Genomic DNA, 24,326 nt, shown 5'->3' on the forward strand with positions numbered 1-24,326 from the left:
ACTTTCCTAATTTATATCTTTTTTTTTCTTTCTTCTCATATTTGATAATAAAATTTTTAAATATAAAATTTCTATTATTATTAATATTTTTTATGGTCTTACTTGATAAAAATTTTAATATTTTTAACTAATTCTCAATATTACAACAAACAACGAAAAATAAGTCATTTGGAAAATATTTTTCAAGGAAAATGTTTTCATGAAAAATATTTTTCAGTAAATTATTTTCCTTCAAGTTATTTTACTGAAACAATGGAGCATATGGTACTGTAGTGATGATTTATTATAATGTTTTTTTGACATTGACTGTTGTTGTTGTTATATTATTATTATTATTTTAGTTTTTTACTCATCCAACAGTATGATTGTAAATGAATCAAATCACTCTGAATTGCTTGAGATTCAACTTAAAAAAATTTATTTGTATTTATTTGACATATGTAACTAAGGATGTAACTGAGCGAAGTGTGTATGAGCTTGGCTTGAAAAAAGTTTGAACAAATTCGGCTAAAAACAAGCTTGAGCTCGAGCTCGATCTAGCTTGTTTAGTAAATGAGCCGAGCTCATGCCTAACGATGTTCGGCTCAACAGCTCGTCGAACCTCATCAAGTTCATATATATATATATATATATATAACATTTATTTAGATTTACTCGAGCCTTGAGTTGAGTCAAACTTGAGTCACGACTAGGCTCGAGCCTAAAATTTTCAAACTCGTCAAGTTTCGAGTCAAGCTAAAGTTATTGAGCCAAGCTTCGAGTCTCACAAGTTCGAGCTCAGCTGACTTGTTTATGTTCCTATATGTGACTAGCAAGCTTGAACTTTGAAATGAGAGTTGTAAGCCAACTTAACAAGCCTTAAATTCGGCTCATTTACACACTAAAGAGTTCGAGAATAATTTTTGAAGTTGGAATTGAGTTTGAACTCGAATATATATGGCTAAAGATTCGAATTCAACCCGGCTCAGCTGTTTTTTTTTATTTTTTTTGGTGTTTATACCTCTACTTAGTAGCATGCCATCTTAGCCAAAATTGTCATTTCAATTCAATCTTAGTCATCCTCACTTAGAATGGCGGAGATTTTATCAAATAAGAAAATAATGTCATTTCATTCTATGGTCAAGGTTGAAATGAGATCTATTGACCGTGTTTATCATGTTAAAATGAATTTAACAATTTTGAAATATACACAATTAATACTCCTTCAGCTCTTAAAATTAGTTAAATTAAAATTTCTTTCTAAAATGCCCTTTATTTCATCATTAATTATGGGAACAATAGCCGACAAAAAAGGCAATTCTAATAAGTGTATTTATTGCCTACTTGCATTATTTGGGCGCTATTTTCAACATTTTTTATTAATTTTATTTGACTTTATTTCAACGGGGACGTTTTATATAATACGTGCAAAAAAATGAAAAAACTTTTGGAGCCAAATTAAAGGCCAAATTTTTGAACTTATTCATTGAAGGGCATAAATTTCTAAACTTTTCTGCGAAAATAAAGGAGAAAAATTTAAATTTTGGCTCTAACTTGTTTAAACTTGAATAATTTTTCAATTCAAATTCAAAATTAAAAGCAAAATTTGATTTTCAAATTTAAATGAAATTCAGAAAGCAGTGCTGAAATGCAATACATTGCGGCCACAATGAAATAGAATCCGAGTTTTAATTTGAAAACTCTTAAAAAATTTTATTTTGAAAGTGAGTAATAAAATCTGAGTTTTAGTGTGAGTTTGACAACACAATTTTTAAAGAAAGTGCACAGTCTAGCAAAATATGTGACAACTTCACACTTTGAAAATTGCACAACTAATAATAATAAGGTCACAATGTGATATATAAAGGAGTACAACCATGATAAGAATTTGAAAAAGTGCACAACTAGTAAATTAAAAGGCGACTTACGAAATTTCACAATTGTTAACTAACATAGTGAAATAAAAACCATTGAAAAAGTGCATAAGTACTACAAACGTGGCCACAAAATGACTTACAGAAGAGCACAACTAATAATTAAAAGGACACAAAGTCGCTTACAGAAGTTCACGACTGTTAACTAACACAGAGAAACAAAAACCATTGAAAAAGCGCACAACTACTAAAAACAAAAGGTCACTAAGTGGCTTACAACTGTGTACAACCATTATAAGGATTTGAAAAAGTGCACAAGTACTAAAAATAAAAGGCTACTAAGTGGCTTACAAAAAAGCAAAAGATAATCAGAAAGGGCACAATTACTTCTAATAAAATTACACATTAACCTATTTATTGTCACCATTCTTATCTAGATCAGTATTAATAGTAGCCAGTGTGCCCTCCACAATTTTTCCTATTGGGTCATTTATCTCATCACTTGCAAAAGGATCTCTAGAGTCAATAAACTTCCCTCTTGTCTATGGTTCTTGTGTAAGAGGTTGGGTCTCATTTGAGTCTACAAGTGCTTGATGATCACTATCTTCGGGTGCATTTTTACTTTTTTGGCCATTTTTTTCTCTAGTAGGTGTTTTGAAAATCTCAGAATATTGACCCATTTCTTGGTGAAATTGCCTCAAATCAGCAACAAAAGACTGCAACTCTTCAAGTTGTGTACTATTTTTTTGTGTTTGCTCACTATTTTTATCTATCTTTTCCACTAATGTGGCTAAAAGAATAGTCATTGCATCCAATTTTTTTCAGAATCTCAACATTATTGTCTGCAACTGAAGGCACTCTTCCAGCCGAAGGATAGCTGGCTCCTTTAGTGTACGATTTTCATCTTTGGATCCCCACTCCAAGCATAACATATATTTGTTCCTAATGTTAATAGTTGTGGCCACATTTACAATAATAAAAGTGGATATAATTCATCAAACATATAAAATAAACGCTAGCTCTGTTTTATATGGTCAAATTTATAAAAACGGCCACTGTTGCTATAAAACGAAATGAAAAAGTGAGTTGATAACCTGTCCCTTGAAACACGCGTGCATTAAATGCTGATGATATTTGTGTCTGCCACTTCCTTAATTGTTGAGCTTCAATATTAAAAAACATATATACTTCAAGGCTTTCTAGTCTTTTTAACTTGGCCTGCATCCCAAAATTACTGTTTAGAATAACTTTCTCTATATAAAAAATACACCCAAAAAGGAAATTTTCGCTAAATAAAGATAACAGAGGGGGTATAATAACAGTTGAATGCTTGCTTCTGGTTTGGAATATGAAAAATACTTGTCTAGATTGGGTCCATAGCTCCATGTATGGTATCAAATGAAAATAATAATTTTTTAAAATTGATTCTTATTTTATCATTTTTTCCAGTGTATAATTAGAAATACTCTCGTTTTGACAAAAGTTTATTTTTTTTATTGATTTAATCTATAAAAATGGGGTCATAGATTCGGTCTAGACAAGTCTATTACCTGAAACATGACATTTGACATTGTTCACTATTGCAAAATTTTATAATTTAAAGATTAATTGGTCTGATCTTCGGAAACATTGATTCCTTTTTTAAATATTAGCATAAGTATGGTGGCAAAATTTGCAAGGCTTGCGATTGGAAAAACTTAAAAAATACTTAAAACATTCAAATACATTACAAAACAATATTGCAAAATGGTGATAATAATAGTAATTTTTCACCACACGGTTGGATGAAAAACTAATCCAAGTTCTTCTCAAGATGTTGATTCCACCATTCCATTTTGCGAATGAGTACATATGAAGAAGAAAAAAATAATTCAAACAACTCTATCTATGAAAGGGTAGCCTGGTACACAAAGCTTCTGCTATAAACAACTCTATACGTTTCTATACAAAATCAATCATATTGGTAATAGACAAGTAAGCACACTCTTTACAGTTTGTGATGAACATAATTAACAAAAAATCACGTGTAAACAAAAACTAAATGCTAATTAGTATTTCAAATGGGTATAGGTGTTGTAAGTGGAAGAACATAGCAATTAAGATTCAAGCTCACAGTCTTCTGACTCTACACCTGATTGGTCTCCTTTAATTTTAAGACTAGCAATTTCTTGGATGACTTGAGCTTTGTCTGCTTCAAATTGTTCATTCTCTGCATCAAATCAACCATAACATAAACTTAAAATCCATGTTTTACTTTGCACTCTATGTTTCTTTCTTTCTTTCTTTCTTTTTAATACAATAACAACAACAACAACTAAAACTTTAATCCAAACTAATTGGAGTCGATTATATAAAAAATTTTTTATTTACATTCTACTCTGCTCATAATCAAGTTCACACTAACTAACGTTTCTAATATATTTTTTTAAAAAAAAACATACAATAATTCTCGTAATCTTATTGCCGGGACCCAACAAATAATATCCAGAAATGAAATCAACACCACTTACCTTTTTCGGTTTTTAAGTCACCCAACAAACGGAGAAGCTTGCTTCTATTTGTAACAAGAACACCGATAATCTCTGGGGGTTTATTTTGATTTGCGACAAACAACTATCAATAAGAAAAAAAGAATATATAAACATTGATAAATAAAAGCAAGAGCAAACAATCTATAATTTCCAAAAAACCTTTTATGCTACCTTAAAAACATGAAATGTTTCCAACTGTATAGTTTTCTTGGAGTCCTGCAAATGAATGAAACAATTTTATGATGTAGATAAAAAATTTAGTGTTATATATATACACACACACACACACACACCCATAGAGAAAGAAAGAGTACCCTTAAAAGGTTCATCAGGACTCTCATGTTCTCCAGTGAACTCACATAGCGAATCATCACATTAGCATTTGAGCGTTCAAGTAACATATCTCCCAACAGCTATGGAAAAATGTACATATATGTCATTAGAAAGAGTAATCATTGCAAATAATTTTTGTGCAGTCAGAAGTTCAGTTCAATCCGTGGAAAAATATTTAATTATGAGGAGAGATAACTAGTTATTCTAAAACGAGATTGGTTTCATGTGTAAAATGGGTATAAGGAAACTGGTGCATTAAAAAAAATTTTTTATATTAATTATCATTGGTTAAAATAACAATGATAAATACCTTGATAGCATGTCGTCTGGTTATATAATTGGAAGATTCTAACAATTGCGAATTGTATTCTTGAAAGAACTGGATTCAAGAAACCAAAAGTTGGAAGAAATTAGTATAAAGTGGTTGTTTACGAGCATATTACTGAAATGTTACTGTAAGAAAATTGACTCACCCACTCGTAGTTTTTAGAAAGAAATTCAGCTACTGTAGATTTGTGCCTTGTCAAAAGCTCCTGTTCAAATGTATAAATGAAAAAAGAAATGTTAAAAATTAGAAGCTTAGGGATGGATAAAATAAAAATAAGAAGCAAAATTTGAAAGGGGCTTTAGCTACTAAAAAAGAATGAATAAAGCAATGGAGGAAAAATAAATTTATTCTTGTTAATTGTGAAATATACTTAACTTTAAAAGTTGCCTGAGCATCTGATGATATATCAAAATTGGGAATTTGTATATAACTAAAAATTTTCTTCATGTGCTCTGATTCCAAGACATACCTGAGAGATCAATAATAGAACTTAGCCAGAAAAGTCCCTATATTCTGGTAGCTACCACAAATTAAATAACAATGTTTTGAGGTATAAGTATCTGAAATATTTAAAGAGGGTGGCGGTTATCATGATTCGATTCTCTAGATAGTTGATCATTAAATTATATATATTAATCCTAATGACACTAAATTAACAATCGAAAAAATCACTATGGGAATTATTTTCTTTGAAATTAAAGCTAAAATTTTTAAACTTACGGAATCAAATTTAAAGCCTTAAATCAAATTGAAATTTGATAGTAATATTTTTTCTTGGACTTAAAGAATTAACCTCAAATAACAAAATTGATTACCTAGCAACAGATTGATGACGTATGCATTCCCTTGAAATTGCACCATAGGTTAGAGCAATGTCACCATCTACATAACTAACAACGTCAACACCTAGTTAAGCACTTAAATTCATATATATACAACAAGGCATAATTTTAGGTTTCTTGATAAAAATAAAAACATCTATCTTACCGAGGTAGCAAAATATCCATAAAATCCAAATTATTTTCCAAGAACTCAGAAGCCATTAACCGACCATTAACACGCTGTCTTTGCAAATTTGCTATGACGTGAGTGGCATTCTGACGTGCCTATGATGAAACAACAATCACAATCCCAAAAAAAAAATGATGATAAAAGTACAAAAAATAGAAAGAAAATTTGTATATAATTGAAATTTTACCCCTAAGTCAAGTTTTGGGAGACAAATAATGAGAAGACGAAATGTATCCTCTTTGAAGAACTCTTGCGTTAGTTGTGCACAAGCATCAGAACTTGGCTCACTTTGACCATTTCCAAATAGAACTGTCCTCATTTCCAGGATTGATTTACTCAGCTCTGACATCTGCATAACAATATATCCATCAATACAATAATTTCTTTCGCGTTTCTCCATGAAAATGATTTCAAGAAAAAAAAAAAAAAAAAAAAAACAAAACAAAAGCCAAAATAAAGGAACTTTTCTAATCCCCATCAGAGCCAAATCTACTAAAAGGGAAAAAAAGAAAAAAAAAAAACCTTTTCTTCGCGTTTGCGCTCGCGAGTTTCTTTATTCAGATGGGCAAAGTTTAGAAGCTCTCGCGTTTGCTGCACAAGCTCCACCGGTGTTCGTGGCTTGGATTTGAATAGTCCTTTCATCTTTTCTTTTTTATTTTCTTTCTAAATGTAATTAAGTTTATATATAAATGTAATTGGAGGAGTTTGAAATTTGTGTATGCATATAGGATATGAATTACGTATTTGATATTTTCATGTACCTTGTTTACGTGTTTTGGTTTGGATTCTTAGAATATGATTAGGGTTTTAGGGGAAGAAGAAGGAGAAGAAAAAAAAGGATCAACATCAACAATGGTTGGTAAATTACAATATGGGAATTAACCTTTTTTTGGGGTTTGATTGTTGTTAAATTTAGAAGCAAATGAGAAATCCCATTCGCGTGCAAAACACTTGTTTTATGCTTGCAACTTAAAATTTACGATTGTCTTTTATTAGATCTCATGGCAATTTTTGTGACAGCAATATAAGGATGCTCGTCAAAGCCCTCCCCATATGCCTACATATGGCTTTGCTTTTTTATATATTGTATATATATTTTTCGAAAGCAAAAGAATTGCATGTAGGGACATTATTTAATGGTAATAATTCCTCTCTTTCAATATAAGAAAAATAATCTATCAATAGTTTGTATTACTATATTGACATATGAAGTTTATTCCAAGTTTATATTTGCTTTAGATGATTATTATGATTTAATAATAATTAGGGTAAATCATATTTAAATCTCTTATTATAAGAAAATAAATTTCTTGTTATGCATTATACTACTATATTGACATATGAAATTTATTTAATTTAAATTCATTAGTTTATATTTCCTTTCTATGCGTATGATTTATTAATAACTAGGGTAAATAATATATATTTAAACCTCTTATCTAAGAAAAAGTTGCATTTTATGAATTATTATGGCCTAATGATGTTTTTTTCTCTCATAATTTGGGGCTTATTGTAATTGCAGTGTTTTTTTTTTTTTTTTTTCTCTTATTAGTGGAAACCAATTTTATAATTTAGTTGCAATTGTATTCCGGGATCAAACTGAGAAAAAAAAATTATATTATATTATTTTCAATAAAATAATTCAATTTGTCTATTTCTCAAATGGAATAATTTTCGCTTCCCTATCATCACCATTATTTTTTCTTTTTTTTTTCTTTTCTATTATTTTCTTTTACCAATTAATTTCTCTTTTCTTTACTTAATTTCTCATTCTCTGTCGAGCCATGTCTACATCTTTGAGAGTCAAGTTGGTTCCTCCATTGTGTTGGACCCAACAATAAACCCTAGTTTTAGTTCAGTCTAACTCAAAATAAATGGTACTCTACTAATAATGGAAAAAAGCAAACATGCCCACTCTTTGCAGCAGCCTTATATTGCTATTTTTTCTTACGTATCTCGAAACATGGACAAACGAAAATTTATTTTCTAAAGAGTTAGTATATAATTTATTTGAAGATGCTAAAAGGAAGACCGAGATGTCAACAAACGTCTATTATTGAATTCATCCGACCCAAAAATATTTTCGAATCAAAATTTTTATAAAAAATTGGTGGGCAGTGTTGTGGAAAGCGTGATTAAAAAAAAAAAAAAATTTCTCACCAATTGATATAAATAAAAGAAGTGCCCCCAATCGTAAAAGAATTGTTCAGTTAAGTTGAATTTAACCCATTATCTCACCTTTAATTTGAATATATATATATATATATATAAAATAACGAATTGTTTTATGAATAGGCTGTCAACCGATTAAAATAAGCTATGGTGTATAACATTATATTACTTTTGTATCATGCGGTCATTGCATTATAATAGACAGACGTTTGTGCCTTTCAAATGCACTTTGTTATTTATTAAAAGTTCAATTTCTAACAAACAATGTATTAATTGGCATGGTAAGCGAGGCTAACCCTCAATGGGACTCACATTTGAAACAAATAAAAAAAAGATAGAGAAGAATGTAAAACGTGGTAGGACCCATACATAGTTGATAAAGGAAAGAAGGAAATGGGAGATTTCTTTGGTAGGTGACCTGTATTTCGGTGGACGCGTAATTAACGCGTCCACCCTCTCCTATAAATAGGAGATGGCTCAGCCGAGTGACAGAACAAATAAGAGAGTTTTTTGAGAGAGTTTCAGTTTTAGAATTGGGTTCTAAAATTCGGGTAGAGAAAATAGTGAGAAAATTATTATGAGGTGTTTTTGGGAAACACGTGTCATTATTTTTATATTACTCTCTTTGTGTACCTACTATTTTGAATAGTGGAAGAATGATTCGGAGTTTGTCCCGTGGACGTAGCCCTAAACAGTTGAGGGTGAACCACATAAATATCTGTGTGTCATATTTCTATTTTTCCGCTGTGTTATTATTCTCGTAATTTTATTGCCGGGACCCTAACAAGTGGTATCAGAGCCGAAGGTTTACCGGATCCGTGGATATATTTTGAAAATAAATATACCACGACGACGAGAAAATTACGCCGAGTCCATTGGTGCAGTCCGTTCGGAAAGAAGTTGCAGAATCGACTTAGTGATGAATAGTAAAATAGTAACTCAAAGTTGCTGATGAACAGTACTATTGGCTGTTGCTGAGTCCGTTTCAAATAAGCCCAGCACTATTCAGGCATAGAACTATTCACATGTACAGTTACTATTCACGCATACAGTTACTATTCGAGTATACTGTTACTATTTATGGTCACTATTCACGTATACTACTGTTCACGTATACGGTTTATGTTGGTGATTATATTCTGCGCAAGTCAAAATGGACAAGCAAAATGATCAGTCTAAATGGCGAGAATTACCATATATGGAGAAATGAGATATTTCCTTATGGTAATCAAAATGCATGTGACCGTGTTTAGTTCAACTAAACCGGAAGGCAAGACTGATGAGGAATGGGATTTTGAGCATGCTTTCAAATCTCGATTGTAGATTTGATGATGAAGGTTTCTGTAGCACCTTCAGAAATGGTCAGTGGAAGCTCACAAAAGGTTCATTTGTGGTAGCTAAAGACCGAAAAAAGATCTGCAAGTGGTGCCTTGTGTCGAAAGTCTTCCCGACAAAAGGAGGTCGGGCAGCGTGTCCCGCAAAGTTATAGCGGCGGTACAAGATGGTGGGCAGATCTAATAGATTATAGCTGCAGGGATGATGATGGCTAAAGTCCCCACTTGAGTGTGCAGGGGGAGATTTGTCGTAGCAGTCAAGATTACAGAAGTGTGTTGCTCTGTCAACAACTGAGGCAGAAGGAGAAGTTCGAGCTGTGTGTCAAAGCAGCAGGAATGAAGAGTCCCACCATGTTGTCGGGAGGGGGAGAATTGTTGTGGGTCCCTCCGACATGTGGGACCTACACGCTATGAATGAAAGAAAAAAAAAAGAGAAAACGTGTTATACTGTACACGCGTTGCAACACGCTTTCTTTGAAAAAGAAAACGGTGGACGCGTTAATAACGCGTCCTTCATTCGATATAAATAGAGGCAATTGCAACTCACAAGATACACACACACAGAAGGAAGAGAGAAAATGTAGCGAGTTAGTTATCTAGTTTTAGGAAGGGTTTCCTAAAACTAAGGGAGAGAAAATAGTGAGAAAATTATTATGAGGTGTTTTTGGGAAACACTTTGTGTGTCACTATTTTTGTATTACTCTCTTTGTGTACCTACTATTTTTAATAGTGGAAGAATGATTCGGAGTTTGTCCCGTGGACGTGGCCCTAAACAATTGAGGGTGAACCACATAAATATCTGTGTGTCATATTTCTATTTTTCCGCTGTGTTATTATTCTCGTAATTTTATTGCCGGGACCCTAACAGATTAAAATAAGCTATGGTGTATAACATTATATTACTTTTGTATCATGCGGTCGTTTGTGCCTTTCAAATGCACTTTGTTATTTATTAAAAGTTCAATTTCTAACAAACAATGTATTAATTGGCATGGTAAGCGACGCTAACCCTGTAAGAATGAGAATACAAATTCAAGTCTGAGGAAAGCTCATTTTACTTGATGGCAAAATAACCTTTATGCTTGGACTTTCGATTTTTAATTTTTTTTTTTTATAAAAACTTATAAACGGCAATTTATTTATAACTGAAAAACAAGCTTGGATACTTTTTCACCACGTATGTACAATCAAAAGTCCATCCATCAATCCACCAAACAAACCCAAAGAACCAATAATGCTGGAGTGCATGTATAAGAACTCCATTATGTAAGCAAAAATATCCACAAATTTATATTAATTTGTGATCCAACCAAATATGCAACTTAGAAAATAAATCATAGTAGGATTTTAATTTATTATATAAATAGGTTGTGATATCAAAAGTTAGAACTTAAGGCCGAACACACACATGTATATATTGAAATCAGAGAAACAAATTAACTGATAATTCTTTTCTCTTGATCTCCAATGACCGATCAAAAGATTAATTAAAACAAAATCCAGAATTTACAAAGTTCCTAATGGATGAAGAAGTCAAAGAGTCTTCAGGGTATAAAATAAATAGGATTTAAGCCAAAATGGTATTATTAAAACAAAAACCGGTTCCAATGAATTTTGTTCGGTTCTTAGTGGTCTAACTCGATCTTTTGATTTTTTTGATTTAGAGTTGAATCCAATCTAATCAACCATTAGTTTGCCGGTTGATCAATCTGATTGGTCTGTCTGGTTAAGTTTTTACCTTGCACTTGAATCACGATTTTGTAGTGTGTGTCCATATATTGTTCTCGTAAGAAACTGGTGTTTCTTTTTCTTCTTGTACATTATCTATGAAAAATTTCAACTCAACTTTAGTTTAAGTTCATTAGTAATAATTAAACATGAAGAAATCAATATAATAAATAATTCAAGGGAAATAAGGAGTATGTGAAAACAGTTGGTTAGGATTTATTTTAGAAATCTATTTTTAACCTAAAAACAATTTGTACCTTAAAGTAGAGAAGCCAACAATGAAACAAAAGTTATTACAAAATATTGGCTATATTTTATGCAATTCAGTTAAATTAGTTATATTCATGTTCTATAAAACCTTGATAATCCAACTTTATTAACAAAAATTTATTAACTCTTTTCTTTCCGTGTTTGGCATTATTAACAAAGAGTAGGATATCGTGGCAATGTGAAGTCCCAGATAGAAAGAAAGGAAATTTTTGTTGTTTTTTGGAAGGAGGAAGAAATGAGACTCTTAAGATTAAAATTGGGGGAAAAGAGTGGTAGGCATGGGTGATGAGCTGTGGTGGATTATCTTATATTTCTTTGTTTTCTTATAAGAAGTGAAAAAAAGTTTGATATTTTCTCTCTCCTCATTGTCTCTCCATTTTTATAAAAATGGCAGTTACAAGGCTTAAAATGAGATGAAGGGTTTTTCTGTATCTTTAACACAAAATAATGGAAAAAATCTCTTAAAATTCATAAATGGACTAAATGGTTAGACTGGAACAAAAGTTAAAAATGTATTCATGTATTTTAAAAAAGCAGGTTCTGACTAATATATTTAAAATTTATATAGGAACCTAACAGTAATTTTCTTTAAAATTCAATTACATCTATTTTTTCATCCAATAAAATTAAAATCTTTAAAAGATGTTATGTCCTTACAATATTTAATATATATTTTATTTAGTATACAAGATGATTTTTAGCCCATCCAAAAAAATTTAGATTTAAATAGAAAATTAATATAACCAATCAAAATTAAATTATCTTTATTTTTAAAATAACAAAATTTGGGATCCTTAAAGATATTATATTCTTACCATATTTAATATATACTTTATATACTATATAATATAATTTCATATAATACCAAGTAGAATTTAGATTTAAATAAGAATTTAATATAACAAATCATAATTAAATTATCTTTTATTTTTCATTCAATAAAATCAAAGTCTTCTATTATTTTTTTGTCAATGTATAAACTTAGTATGGATGTTTTTGACAACCCAATGTTTCCCATCCGTTCTCACTTTATATATATAATGCAATTCTACAGTAGCTTACCATCAGTTCCACCATGGTTAAAATAATCCTTGATCCTTCGTTCCTACTATAAGCAATTGGAGAAAACTAATATAATTATCAGTAACCTTAGTTAATTTATTCGACAATCACGAGTATGTCAATACACAGTTACTCTTGTAACTCAAAGTACCACTACAGCTAAAATAATTTATTACTTGAAGGAAAAAAAGAACAAAAATTAAAGGTATAAGCTTCATAGTCTGAACATTTCTATGGACCAAGATTAAGTCTGCAAGGTAAATGCAGAATGAAAGATTATCATGAAAGCCAAAGTTAACAAATAATCACAATAATAACAATCTATGCCGTTATCAAAATAGCATAAATAAAATTAGGATATTGTGACATGCTACCTGATGGAAAATTTTTGCAAGAACAAGGAAAAAAGCAATAAGAAGATATGTAAAAAGAAGTTTAACATGTAAGAGAGTATGTATATATATATATTGAAATTTGAAATTCAGTTCAATTTTTTTGAACAAAAAAATCTATTGTTTATCAATATAATTTTTTAGATTTGGGCAGTTTTGGCCCCCATTCCGTAAACCAAACCAAAAGATCAATTTTTAAACTTCACAAAGTCAAACAAAATCATCAATTCTTAAAACTACGGTTTTGGCTCAGTTTCCATCTGTTTGGATCGATTTGGACAATTTGATGAAGAACTCTAGTCTATTTTCATTTATCTGCATCACTTGCCCATTTTACTTAATTATCCGATATGAGATTTTCCTAAGGGAGTTACATTTACCACCTTATGGGACTCAATGTCCTCGTTGAGATTTGCACCACCTCTAAACAAAAGAACAAAAATCGACTGTAATACTAAATGTGAGTGCCCAAACTCAGTATGATACTGTCTGCTTCGGATTATCCATCCAGGCCAAGCCCTACTTTAAGATATCAGCATGGTTTTGTTTCTGGACCTTTCAAGCCAAGACAATCTTCAGCCGAAAACGTGTCAAAACTAATGATCTAATGTCTATTCCTACTCGTACACATCATTCACACTTGTCCTTATGCTATTGGCGACTTAGCTAAGGGTGTTATAAAGCTAGTTTTAGTCGGACCGGCATTCTTTGGAGGAACCTTTTCTCAACATGTTAGCAACAATTTTAATAATAATTTTAAATAAAACCACAAAAAGAATGATAGGCCGGAATTTTAAAATAAGAGAGGGAGAATCACAAACCACTTTTGACAAAAATTTATTGCAAACCGAGTACTCAATACACTACATTGAGAATGATAAAAACTTACTTGGAAGCCAGTAAGACTAGTGGCTTTCATGGGCTCTATATCTAATAAAGCCTTAAAAAGTTTCCAAATCATTAACCCATCAATTAAGGATTTTAAAAAATCATTAACCAACAAAGGAAACTCCCCCCTAATCGAATAAGTAGGTATTGAGTGGGTGTCAATACTACAAAGCTTGGAAAAGAATGACACCACCATCATAGCCTTTAGAGTATAGACTAACCATTAGCCTACTGACCGTCATCTACCTAGTTATTATAATCATGTGGTTTGTCCTTTGGGTAATAGGCGCTGATATGAAAATAAAAGGAGTTAAGATCTTCCAGAGAATCCATATGTACGATTTTTGGGATCCAATGAATTGTATCCAATGAATTGGAATTAAATTCAAACTAGGATAAATAATGAGTGAAGTTAGATTCTAATCAACTCTAGAAACCTTCAAGATAGGTCAGAAGTCTATGGATTTCTATCTAAAGATAATGCCAAATATATAAGAGTTTCAAGTTTTATGTTTACTGAAAAGACCATGTGAAGCTTCCATGCCAGGATTTCTTTATTCCAGCAATTGGCATTGAAGCCGTCGAACTTAAATACTTGCTCAGTTATTTGAGCTACCTTTTCTTTAGAAGAATTCATAATAGCATTAAGATTACAGTTGAGTGTTGTGCGGTGCCCACTCAATGGGACCCACATTTGAAACAAATAAAAAAAAGAGAAGAATGGAAAACGTGGTAGGACCCACACTTTGTTGAAAATAGAAAATGGTAGGTACATGTAGTTTGAAAAGAAAAAAAAAGGAAGTCTTTAGTAGGTGATCCGCTGGTAGGTGGATGCGTTAATCACGCATCCACCTCTCCTAATCAAGCTTCCACCTCTCCTATAAATAGGTAGGAGATGGTGCTAGAGCTTCAACACACACAACCGAGCGACAGAAGAGAGTGTTTGAGAGAATTTGAGTTTTAGAATTGGGTTCTAAAACTCGGGTAGAGAGAATAGTGAGGATAATTTGGGAAATAGTTTGAGTGCCACTATTTTATATTACTCTCTTTGTAAGCCTACTATTTTTAATAGTGGAAGAATTATTCGGTTTTTTGTCCCGTGGACGTAGCCCTAACAGTTAAAGGGTAAACCACGTAAATATATGTGTCATATTTCTATTTTTCCGTGGATATATTTTGAAAATAAATATACCACGCGACGAGAAAATTACGCCGAGTCCATTGGTGCAGTCCGTTTGGAAAGAAGTTGCAGAATCGATTTAGTGATGAATAGTAAAATAGTAACTCAAAGTCGATGGTGAACAGTACTATTGGCGTTGCTGAGTCCGTTTCAAGTAAGCCCAGCACTATTCACGTATACAGTTACTATTCACGAATACAGGTACTGTTTACGTATACTGTTACTATTCAGGCATACGATCACTATTCACGTATACTACTATTTACGTATACAGTTTTTTGTTGGTGATAATATTCTGCACAAGTTAAAAATGGACGACAGAACAACAGGCACAATGGTTAGACTCAACTCATCAAACTATGCAGTATGGAAGATATTAATGGAAGATCTTCTATGCTGTAAAAATCTTTTTGAAACGATTGAGTTGAAAGGAGTTAGGCCAGCTTCAATAAATGAAAGCGATTGGAAGTCAATTAACAGAAAAGCAGTCGCAACCATCAGGCAGTCTGTTGAAATGAGCGTCATAAATCATATCGCTCATGAGAAAGATGCCTATTCGATTTGGAAGAAGTTGGAGAACATGTACGAGCGGAAGAATGCCCAGAACAAAGCTTTTTTAATTAAAAAGCTTGTAAATCTGAAGTACAGAGATGGTGAAAGTGCTTCAGATCACTTGGGCAAATTTCAAGAAATAGTGAACCAACTGACGACGTCAAAGATAGTGTTTGACGACCAGGTACAGGCACTATTCTTATTGAGTTCCTTGCCGGACAGTTGGGAGACGCTGACTGTTACACTCAGTAATGTGTCGGAGGGGAATCTGACCTTAACCACAGTTAAGGAAAGCATTCTGAATGAAGAAACCAGATGGAAGGAGAATGCTACGAGTAGCAACTCAGATGCACTCGTTACAATTACAGAAAGGAGGGGGAGAAGCAAAACTAGATACCCCCAAAATCCAGACAAACGTGACCATTCACGGAGAAGATCCAAGTCAAGAAAAGGAGTCACTTGCTATCATTGTGGCAAGCCCGGTCACGTCCAAAGGCACTGCAGAAAGTGGAAGAAGGAACGAGCCAAAGAAAGTGATGAGGAAAAAGACAATCCGGAGGTAGCTTCAGTAGCTATTGATGCTGACGCACTTGGTGATGGTAGTGCGTTGATTTCTCATGCTGGTCTCAGTGAGTGTTCCACTAGTCAACAATCTCTATGGATTATTGACTCTGCATGTTCTTATCATATTTCTTCAAAGAAGGAATATTTCTCATCACTTACCCTCGGAGATTACGACCATGTCAAGACTTTGAATGGCACATATGTGGAAAATTGTGGCATTGGAACAGTATGCATCAAAACCAATGCTGGTTATGATCTCTGGTTGGAAGATGTGAGATACACTCCTACGGCAAACTTCAATCTGATCTCAGTTCATTGTCTTGATGAATTGGGCTATGCAAATCTGTTTGTTAATAGAACGTGGAAGCTTTCCAAAGGTAACTTGGTGTTCAGTAGAGGAAGAAAATTCAACACCCTCTACTACACCCAGGCCAAAGTTTGCACGGGAGTGGTGAATGCAGTTGAAGATTCATCTGCTGAGTTGTGGCACCAACGACTTGGTCATTTGAGTGAGAAAGGAATGGAGACTCTCACTAAGAAGAAAATGCTATCTTTGAAAGGTTTGCCTCTGAAAATATGCACTGATTGTTTGTCTGGTAAACAACATAGAGTTTCCTTTCAAAGATCTCCTTCTCCATCTAGAAAACCTGGTATTTTAGAATTGGTACACACTGATGTTTGCTCAATGGGTGACAAATCCTTGAGTGGTTGCTCATATTATGTTAGCTTTATTGATGGCCATTCTAGAAAGGTGTGGGCTTTTCCAATAAAGTCAAAAGACCAAGTGCTGGATATGTTTAAAGTCTTTCATGTCAGTGTTGAAAGACAAACGGGAAGAAAGCTAAAATGTGTTAGAGCTGATAATGGTGGTGAGTACAGAGGTCCATTTGAGAAGTATTGCTCAGAACACGGCATCAGACTTTAGAAGACAGTTCCCAAAACTCCACAGCAGAATGGAGTTGCAGAGAGAATGAATAGAACCATTGTTGAAAGGGTTAGATGTATGCTCTCTCATGCTAAACTTCCTAAAACCTTTTGGGCTGAAGCAATGAATACTGCAGTTTACTTGATCAACCTTTCACCTTCAACCTCCCTCAACGGAGATGTACCAAAAAAGGTGTGGTCAGGGAAAAATATTTCTTACGATCATCTTAGAATATTTGGCTGCAGGACTTTTGTTCATATTCCAAAAGATGAAAGATCCAAGCTTGATTCGAAGTCAAAACAGTGTATCTTCTTGGGTTATGGAAATGATGATTTTGGGTACAGATTATGGGATCCAGTTGAAAAGAAGCTCATCAGAAGCAGAGATGTAGTATTCCTGGAAGACCAAACCATTGAAGACTTTGAGAAAAATGAAAAGCCAAAGTCTATCAATGAGTTTCCTATTAGTCTTGATGCAGAACCTCGTGTAGAACCACAAAGTGATGAAGAAGACAATGGTGAACCAGTTCAGAATGATGCTGAACTAGCTCCAATAGAAGAACTGCCTCAATTGAGAAGATCTGCGAGAGGCAGGATACCTTCCCAGAGATATTCTCCTAATGAGTATGACTTGTTGACTCAAGGGGGAGAACCAAAGAACTACCAGGAGGCAATGGCAGATTGTAAAAGGAATGAGTGGTTGAAAGCCATGCAAGATGAGATGGAGTCCTTGCATGAGAACCATACTTATGAGTTGGTGAAACTGCCTCAAGGTAAGAAAGCATTGAAGAACAAATGGGTGTTCAGGTTGAAGACTGAACAGAACAACTCACAGCCAAGGTACAAGGCGAGACTGGTTGTGAAGGGATTCGGTCAGAAGAAAGGAGTTGACTTTGAAGAAATTTTCTCACCTGTAGTCAAGATGTCTTCTATTAGAGTTGTGCTCGGATTAGCAGCTAGGTTGAATTTGGAGATCGAGCAACTTGATGTAAAGACTGCTTTCCTCCATGGTGACTTAGAGGAGGAAATTTATATGGAGTGGCCAGAAGGGTTCAGAGTCAAAGGCAAAGAACACTTGGTGTGTAAATTGCAGAAAAGCTTGTATGGCCTCAAACAAGCTCCCAGACAATGGTACAAAAAGTTTGACTCTTTCATGGTGAATCACGGGTATGAGAAAACTACTTCTGATCATTGTGTATTTGTGAAAAAGTTCACAGAAGGCGACTTTATTATTCTCTTGTTATATGTGGATGATATGCTTATTGTGGGCCAAGATGCTAAGAAAATTGAGAGCTTGAAAAAGGAACTTGGAAAATCCTTTGCCATGAAGGATTTGGGATCGGCAAAACAGATACTGGGAATGAAGATCTCCAGAGACAGGAAAAAGAGAAAGTTGTGGCTGTCTCAAGAAAAGTATATCGAGAAAGTTCTCAGCAGATTCAACATGAGCAATGCGAAACCAGTTAGTACTCCACTTGCAGGTCATTTCAAATTAAGTCTCAATCAATGTCCTTCAAGTGAGAAAGAAAAAGAAGAACTGAAGAAGATTCCTTATGCATCCGCCGTTGGCAGCTTGATGTACGCCATGGTATGCACAAGACCAGATATTGCTCATGCTGTTGGTGTTGTTAGCCGATTTCTTTCAAATCCAGGTAAAGAACACTGGAATGCAGTAAAGTGGATTCTCAGGTATCTTAAGGGCACTTCGAAAATGTGCTTATGTTTTGGTGATAATAGACCTGTGTTAGATGGTTACACAGATGCAGACATGGGTGGTGATGTTGATTCGCGCAAATCAACTTCTGGATATCTGATGACTTTTGCAGGAGCAGCAGTTTCTTGGTAATCAAAATTGCAAAAATGCGTTGCACTCTCATCCACTGAGGCGGAATATATCGCCATTACAGAAGCTAGCAAAAAACTCTTGTGGATGAAGAAATTCCTACAAGAATTGGGTGTAGAACAAGAGAAGTACATTCTGCTATGTGATAGTCAAAGCGCGATACATCTCAGCAAGAATTCGACCTTTCATTCAAGGTCAAAGCACATTGATGTGAGGTATCATTGGATACGTGATGCGCTGGAGATGAAGTTATTTCAGATTGAAAAGATTCACACTGATGATAATGGCGCTGATATGATGACCAAAGCTTTACCTACGGAGAAACTTATCACTTGCAGAAAGATAGCCGGTATGGCTAACGTCCCCACTTGAGTGTGCAGGGGGAGATTTGTTGTGCGGTGCCCACTCAATGGGACCCACATTTGAAACAAATAAAAAAAAAAAGAGAAGAATGGAAAATGTGGTAGGACCCACACTTTGTTGAAAATAGAAAATGGTAGGTACATGTAGTTTGAAAAGAAAAAAAAAAGGAAGTCTTTGGTAGGTGATCCGCTGGTAGGTGGATGCGTTAATCACGCATCCACCTCTCCTAATCAAGCTTCCACCTCTCCTATAAATAAGAGATGGTGCTAGAGCTTCAACACACACAACCGAGCGACAGAAGAGAGTGTTTGAGAGAATTTGCGTTTTAGAATTGGGTTCTAAAACTCGGGTAGAGAGAATAGTGAGGATAATTTGGGAAATACTTTGAGTGCTACTATTTTGTATTACTCTCTTTGTAAGCCTACTATTTTTAATAGTGGAAGAATTATTCGGTTTTTTGTCCCGTGGACATAGCTCTAACAGTTAAAGGGTGAACCACGTAAATATCTGTGTCATATTTTTATTTTTCCGCTGTTTTATTATTCTCGTAATTTTATTGCTGGGTCCTAACATTGAGTAACGATAGGCCCAATATTTTATGTTTAATACTCTTTATAACTAACCAGAGAACAACTCTCTCAGAAGGAACTTTTTATTGTTCCTTCTAAATTTTATGTTTATGATAATCGTAATGCATGTCCAAATATTGTTCTTATAACAAAAGTAGTATTTTTATTCTATTATTTATGAAGAATTTCAAACTCAATTTTAATTTCACTATTTTTGTTGCGAATAAGTCACATGACGACACCTATGTATTTGAAAACACTTCAAGTATAAGTGAATTATTAATATAATTGAATAAAGGAGAAATGTTATTATAATAAATATTTAAGATATCATTTATATTGAATATTTAGCTTAAGGGAAATAAGGATGGTGTGGAAATGCTTGGTTAGGATTCATCTTACGAATCTATGTTTAACTAAAAAACATATTATGCTTCAAAATAGAAAAGTCAGAAGAAAAAATAAAAGTTATTCGAAAATATCGGCAATATTTTATAGCATTCAGTTAACTTAGTTATTTTATGTTCTATAAAAGCTTAATCACGTCAGTTTAATTTCAAATGAAGGATTGTGTAGTTAGTTCTTTAAATTTGCTTCGCCTTTTGTTCGTATAAGAGAAAAAACAAAAAAAAAAAAAAAAAAAAAAAGAGAGAAAAAAGAAAAATGTCCATAAAAATAATGGATTCAAAAAAAATTATCTCAGCAATGTCTCTATTGTTACTATTCCTTTCGACAGTTGAAGCACAAGCTGTCTTTGATATAACCAAATATGGTGCTCAAGCTGACGAGAAAACAGATTGTTGCGAAGTATGAGCAAGCGTTTCATCCTGGGATACAACTGTATTTCCTTAGTATTTGATCCTTGAAAAATCACCGCTAATCTTTTTTCCTTTTTTTTTTTTCAATCCTAGGCTGTAATGTCTGCTTGGAAAGAGGCATGTGCGGCAGGATCAAGCAAAGTTTTGATTCCGAAGGGAACATTCTTGATGGGCATAGTGAAGTTGGAGGGTCCTTGCAAAGGAGCAATGGAAATCGAACTTCAAGGAACCTTGAAGGCTCCGGCAGACCCGAAAGCAATCAAAGGAGAAGGTTGGATCACCATCGATCATGTAGATCAACTCACAATATGCGGAGGAGGTACTTTTGATGGTCAGGGAGAAGCTGCATGGAAGGCAAATGATTGTAAAAATGGCGGAGAAGCACCTCCTATGGTAAATTCCTTTTCGTAATATCTAATACAATTTAACTAACAATTTTAGAAAATCTATGCACCATAACATATTTAACGGAATTTTCGTTGCTTGAAATTTTTATCAGTCGTTAATGCTAAATTGCATCACCAACAGCGTTGTGAAGGACGTGACTTCGCTCAATAGCAAGAATTTTCACGTAAATGTCATTGGATGCGAAAAACTCACATTTGAAAGGTTCAAAATAGACGCACCTGGAACTTCGATCAACACCGATGGAATACACGTAGGACGATCGAAAGAGGTCACTATAATTGACACAAAAATTGGTACGGGTGATGATTGCATCTCTATTGGTGATGGGACAACAGATCTGAAAATCGAAAAAGTAATATGCGGACCTGGCCATGGCATCAGCATAGGAAGTTTAGGGAGGTATAAAAATGAAGAACCTGTTTGTGGAGTCAACGTTAAAAATTGCACAATCACAGGTACCGATAATGGAGTGAGAATTAAATCTTGGCCTGGAATGGAACCTGGCGAAGCAACTAATATTCATTTTGAGGATATTGTAATGAATGATGTCAAGAATCCTGTCCTTATAGATCAAATGTATTGCCCTTACGATCAGTGCCCGAGCAAGGTACTCTTCAATCTAGGAAAAATAAAACTCATACTATGCAATTATAATGCCATTAAAAGATCACTAAAGTTTGTTTCTTCTTTTTCTTATTGTTTTTCTAGGACGCACCATCAAAAGTAAAAATTAGCGATATTACCTTCAAAAATATAAAAGGCACTACTACAACACCTATTGCTGTTCAACTTTCTTGCAGTAATGGCCTCCCATGTGAAAAAGTAGAACTTGCTGATATCGACCTTGTATACTCCGGAAGTGAAGGCCCTGCAAAATCTGAATGCACCAATGTTAAGCCAACAATCACAGGAAAGTTGTCCCCGGCTGGATGTTAAGATAAAAAAATCAAAAAAAGTCTTGAACCATATCCTTTGAATAACAATAATTAATAGTTTGTTAATAAAAATATGCTTTATGCAGACATGCACCCTTTGTATTCTTGAGTGGTGGATTATAGTTACACTGTATCTGAATATGAATATGCTTTATTTAGGCATGCATCCTTGTAATGCTTATAATTTTGCTCGAGTTGCGGATTATGTTAAAGAGAATGAATGAGATATCAAATTTTCATTTCTATCTTATTCCCATTTTATAGTTAATTTTCTTTTTATATTATCTCGTTTTTATTGTTTATCTTTCTTTGTATTGTCTCCGTTTGCGTCATTTTCATTTTCTCATGTTTTAAAAATATATTAATTAAATTTTTTTGAAACCATATGCTCATTCCGCCCCATAATAGGCCTTATTCGACTTTCACATAGACTAAAAAAGCATATTTTATATGGTCAAACCATAAAGCAATAAGTTATTTAAAAATCTGTTAGATAAATAAAATATAGTGAAATGTGGGAAATATTTTTCGAAGAGGATTAGCTTGACTTGGGTTCTTATGCTTTAAATATCCATTATAGAATACTATATATATATATATATATATATATATATATATATATATATATATATATATATATATATATATATTATCATTTATCATTTATAATATATTATATATTATATATTATCATTTATAATTTTGGAAATTTTCCTTTTTTTTTTTTTTTACTTTTTGCTAAAGTCTATGAGCATATAATTAATTTTATGAATTTTTTCGAAAAAAACTCTTCCAACGTGTTATATGGTTTTATCACGACCCGAAACTATTGGGTGGACTGGCACTAGGGCCCAGATAAGGTTAACTCACCGAGACCCGTAGTGAGCCTAATACATTAATAGTTATTTGTTAAAGGCCATTGTAAATATTTACCTGGCAAGCCCAATACAATCGCTCAATTAAACATCTATCCCGAACCTAGCTCAACTACAAGTACATATATATCCCATTAATTTTCATAATCTTACAAGCTTAACACCTGTAGTCAATGGGTCTTCCAATCAAATATGTAACACATGCAACATTCACAGGTTCATGTTTGCTCAACTGCAGTTTACTCATCTTAGAAGCTTTTACAAACACAATATTTCTATATAATTGCAGATCTCTACAAATTATACTATAATAAGAAAATTCAATTAAGAAGAGCCTATAATTCAACTAAACTTTAGTCTATCTAGCTTTGTAGAGGAAAGGATACAATGCCTCTGGCTCATATAGAGGCAGTACCAAGGTTTCCTAAAAAAAAATAATAATAAATAAGTGAAGCGGAAGTGAGAGCTTCAATTTAGTGAATAATAATTACATGCTCATATAATCACACAAAATGCTCCGAGATATTCTAAAAGTGAACATTCATTTAAACACACATATATATGCCACATCAACAGCACCCACAAATAATATCTTCTTCACATAATCAAACAAGTGGAGATTGGTCTATAGGTCACCATAACCCCCAGCGAGCCGTCCTCACACATGGCCCATTCTCTTATATTGTGTGCACCAGGGATCCGATCCCCATATATGGCCGACCAATCTAATCCTCACTTGACCAGTCCTCTCATTATTTTTCCATTCTCTCTTTTCTTTTCCATCACCATCAGGAGGCCACCCTGTGGTTTTCCATATAATATATATCATCAGATGCACACAGAGGCACCGATCTCCCCATATATGGTCGACGGTATCATAGTTCGCTTTCACAAACCCCGCAGAGATTCACTTCATCCAATTCCATACAAACAAAGCACATCATTATCATAACACATGTAATCAAGAAGGACAATTAAATGCAAGTGCATCAAACCGTTAAACACTATAATGCAAGTGCACAAATAGACAATCATATGCAAATACAATTAGATATATAAATATATAAGTAATAAATGCTAATAATATAATAATTGGTCCTTGGAAAATTAAATAAATAGACAAAGCGTTATATAATAATGATTCATGTATGATGCAAATGGTATATGCTAGTTATTATTATTCACAATCATAGATGAGAAAATACTTTAATTTGAATTTTGATTTTTTGGAGCATTGAACAAACTAGAGTGATTCTAACAAAATGTATGTAGAAGGAGAGAAAAGAATGAAATAAAGCATGCTCCTAAATAATAATAAAGAATTATCCTAAATAATCCAACAACCTACTTGCATTATTTGGGCGTTATTTTCAACATTTTTTATTAATTTTAT

At 33.3% G+C, this 24,326-nt stretch overlaps 2 protein-coding genes across 2 annotated transcripts; one reads left to right on the forward strand and one right to left on the reverse strand.

Moving 5' to 3' along the window:
• Positions 1-3,638: 3,638 nt before the first annotated feature.
• LOC149497420 (putative MO25-like protein At5g47540) lies at positions 3,639-6,854 on the reverse strand. Its single transcript, XM_089719453.1, has 11 exons — positions 6,579-6,854; positions 6,244-6,405; positions 6,033-6,151; positions 5,861-5,935; positions 5,421-5,514; positions 5,191-5,250; positions 5,028-5,096; positions 4,699-4,797; positions 4,556-4,600; positions 4,364-4,466; positions 3,639-4,062 (listed from the first exon to the last, which is right to left on the reverse strand). The coding sequence occupies exons 1-11, from the start codon at positions 6,696-6,698 to the stop codon at positions 3,950-3,952; spliced, it is 1,059 nt and encodes a 352-aa protein (XP_089575579.1). The 5' UTR covers positions 6,699-6,854; the 3' UTR covers positions 3,639-3,949.
• Positions 6,855-20,472: 13,618 nt separating this feature from the next.
• On the forward strand, positions 20,473-22,301 carry LOC149497421 (exopolygalacturonase-like). Its single transcript, XM_089719452.1, has 4 exons — positions 20,473-20,704; positions 20,809-21,108; positions 21,215-21,730; positions 21,832-22,301. Exons 1-4 carry the CDS (start codon positions 20,561-20,563, stop codon positions 22,057-22,059), a joined length of 1,188 nt encoding a protein of 395 aa, XP_089575578.1. The 5' UTR covers positions 20,473-20,560; the 3' UTR covers positions 22,060-22,301.
• Positions 22,302-24,326: the final 2,025 nt, after the last annotated feature.

Source organism: Jatropha curcas, chromosome 3 (assembly GCF_041381405.1).
Source record: "Jatropha curcas cultivar XTBG-Jc1 chromosome 3, XTBG_Jcur_1.0, whole genome shotgun sequence".
NCBI lineage: Eukaryota > Viridiplantae > Streptophyta > Magnoliopsida > Malpighiales > Euphorbiaceae > Jatropha > Jatropha curcas.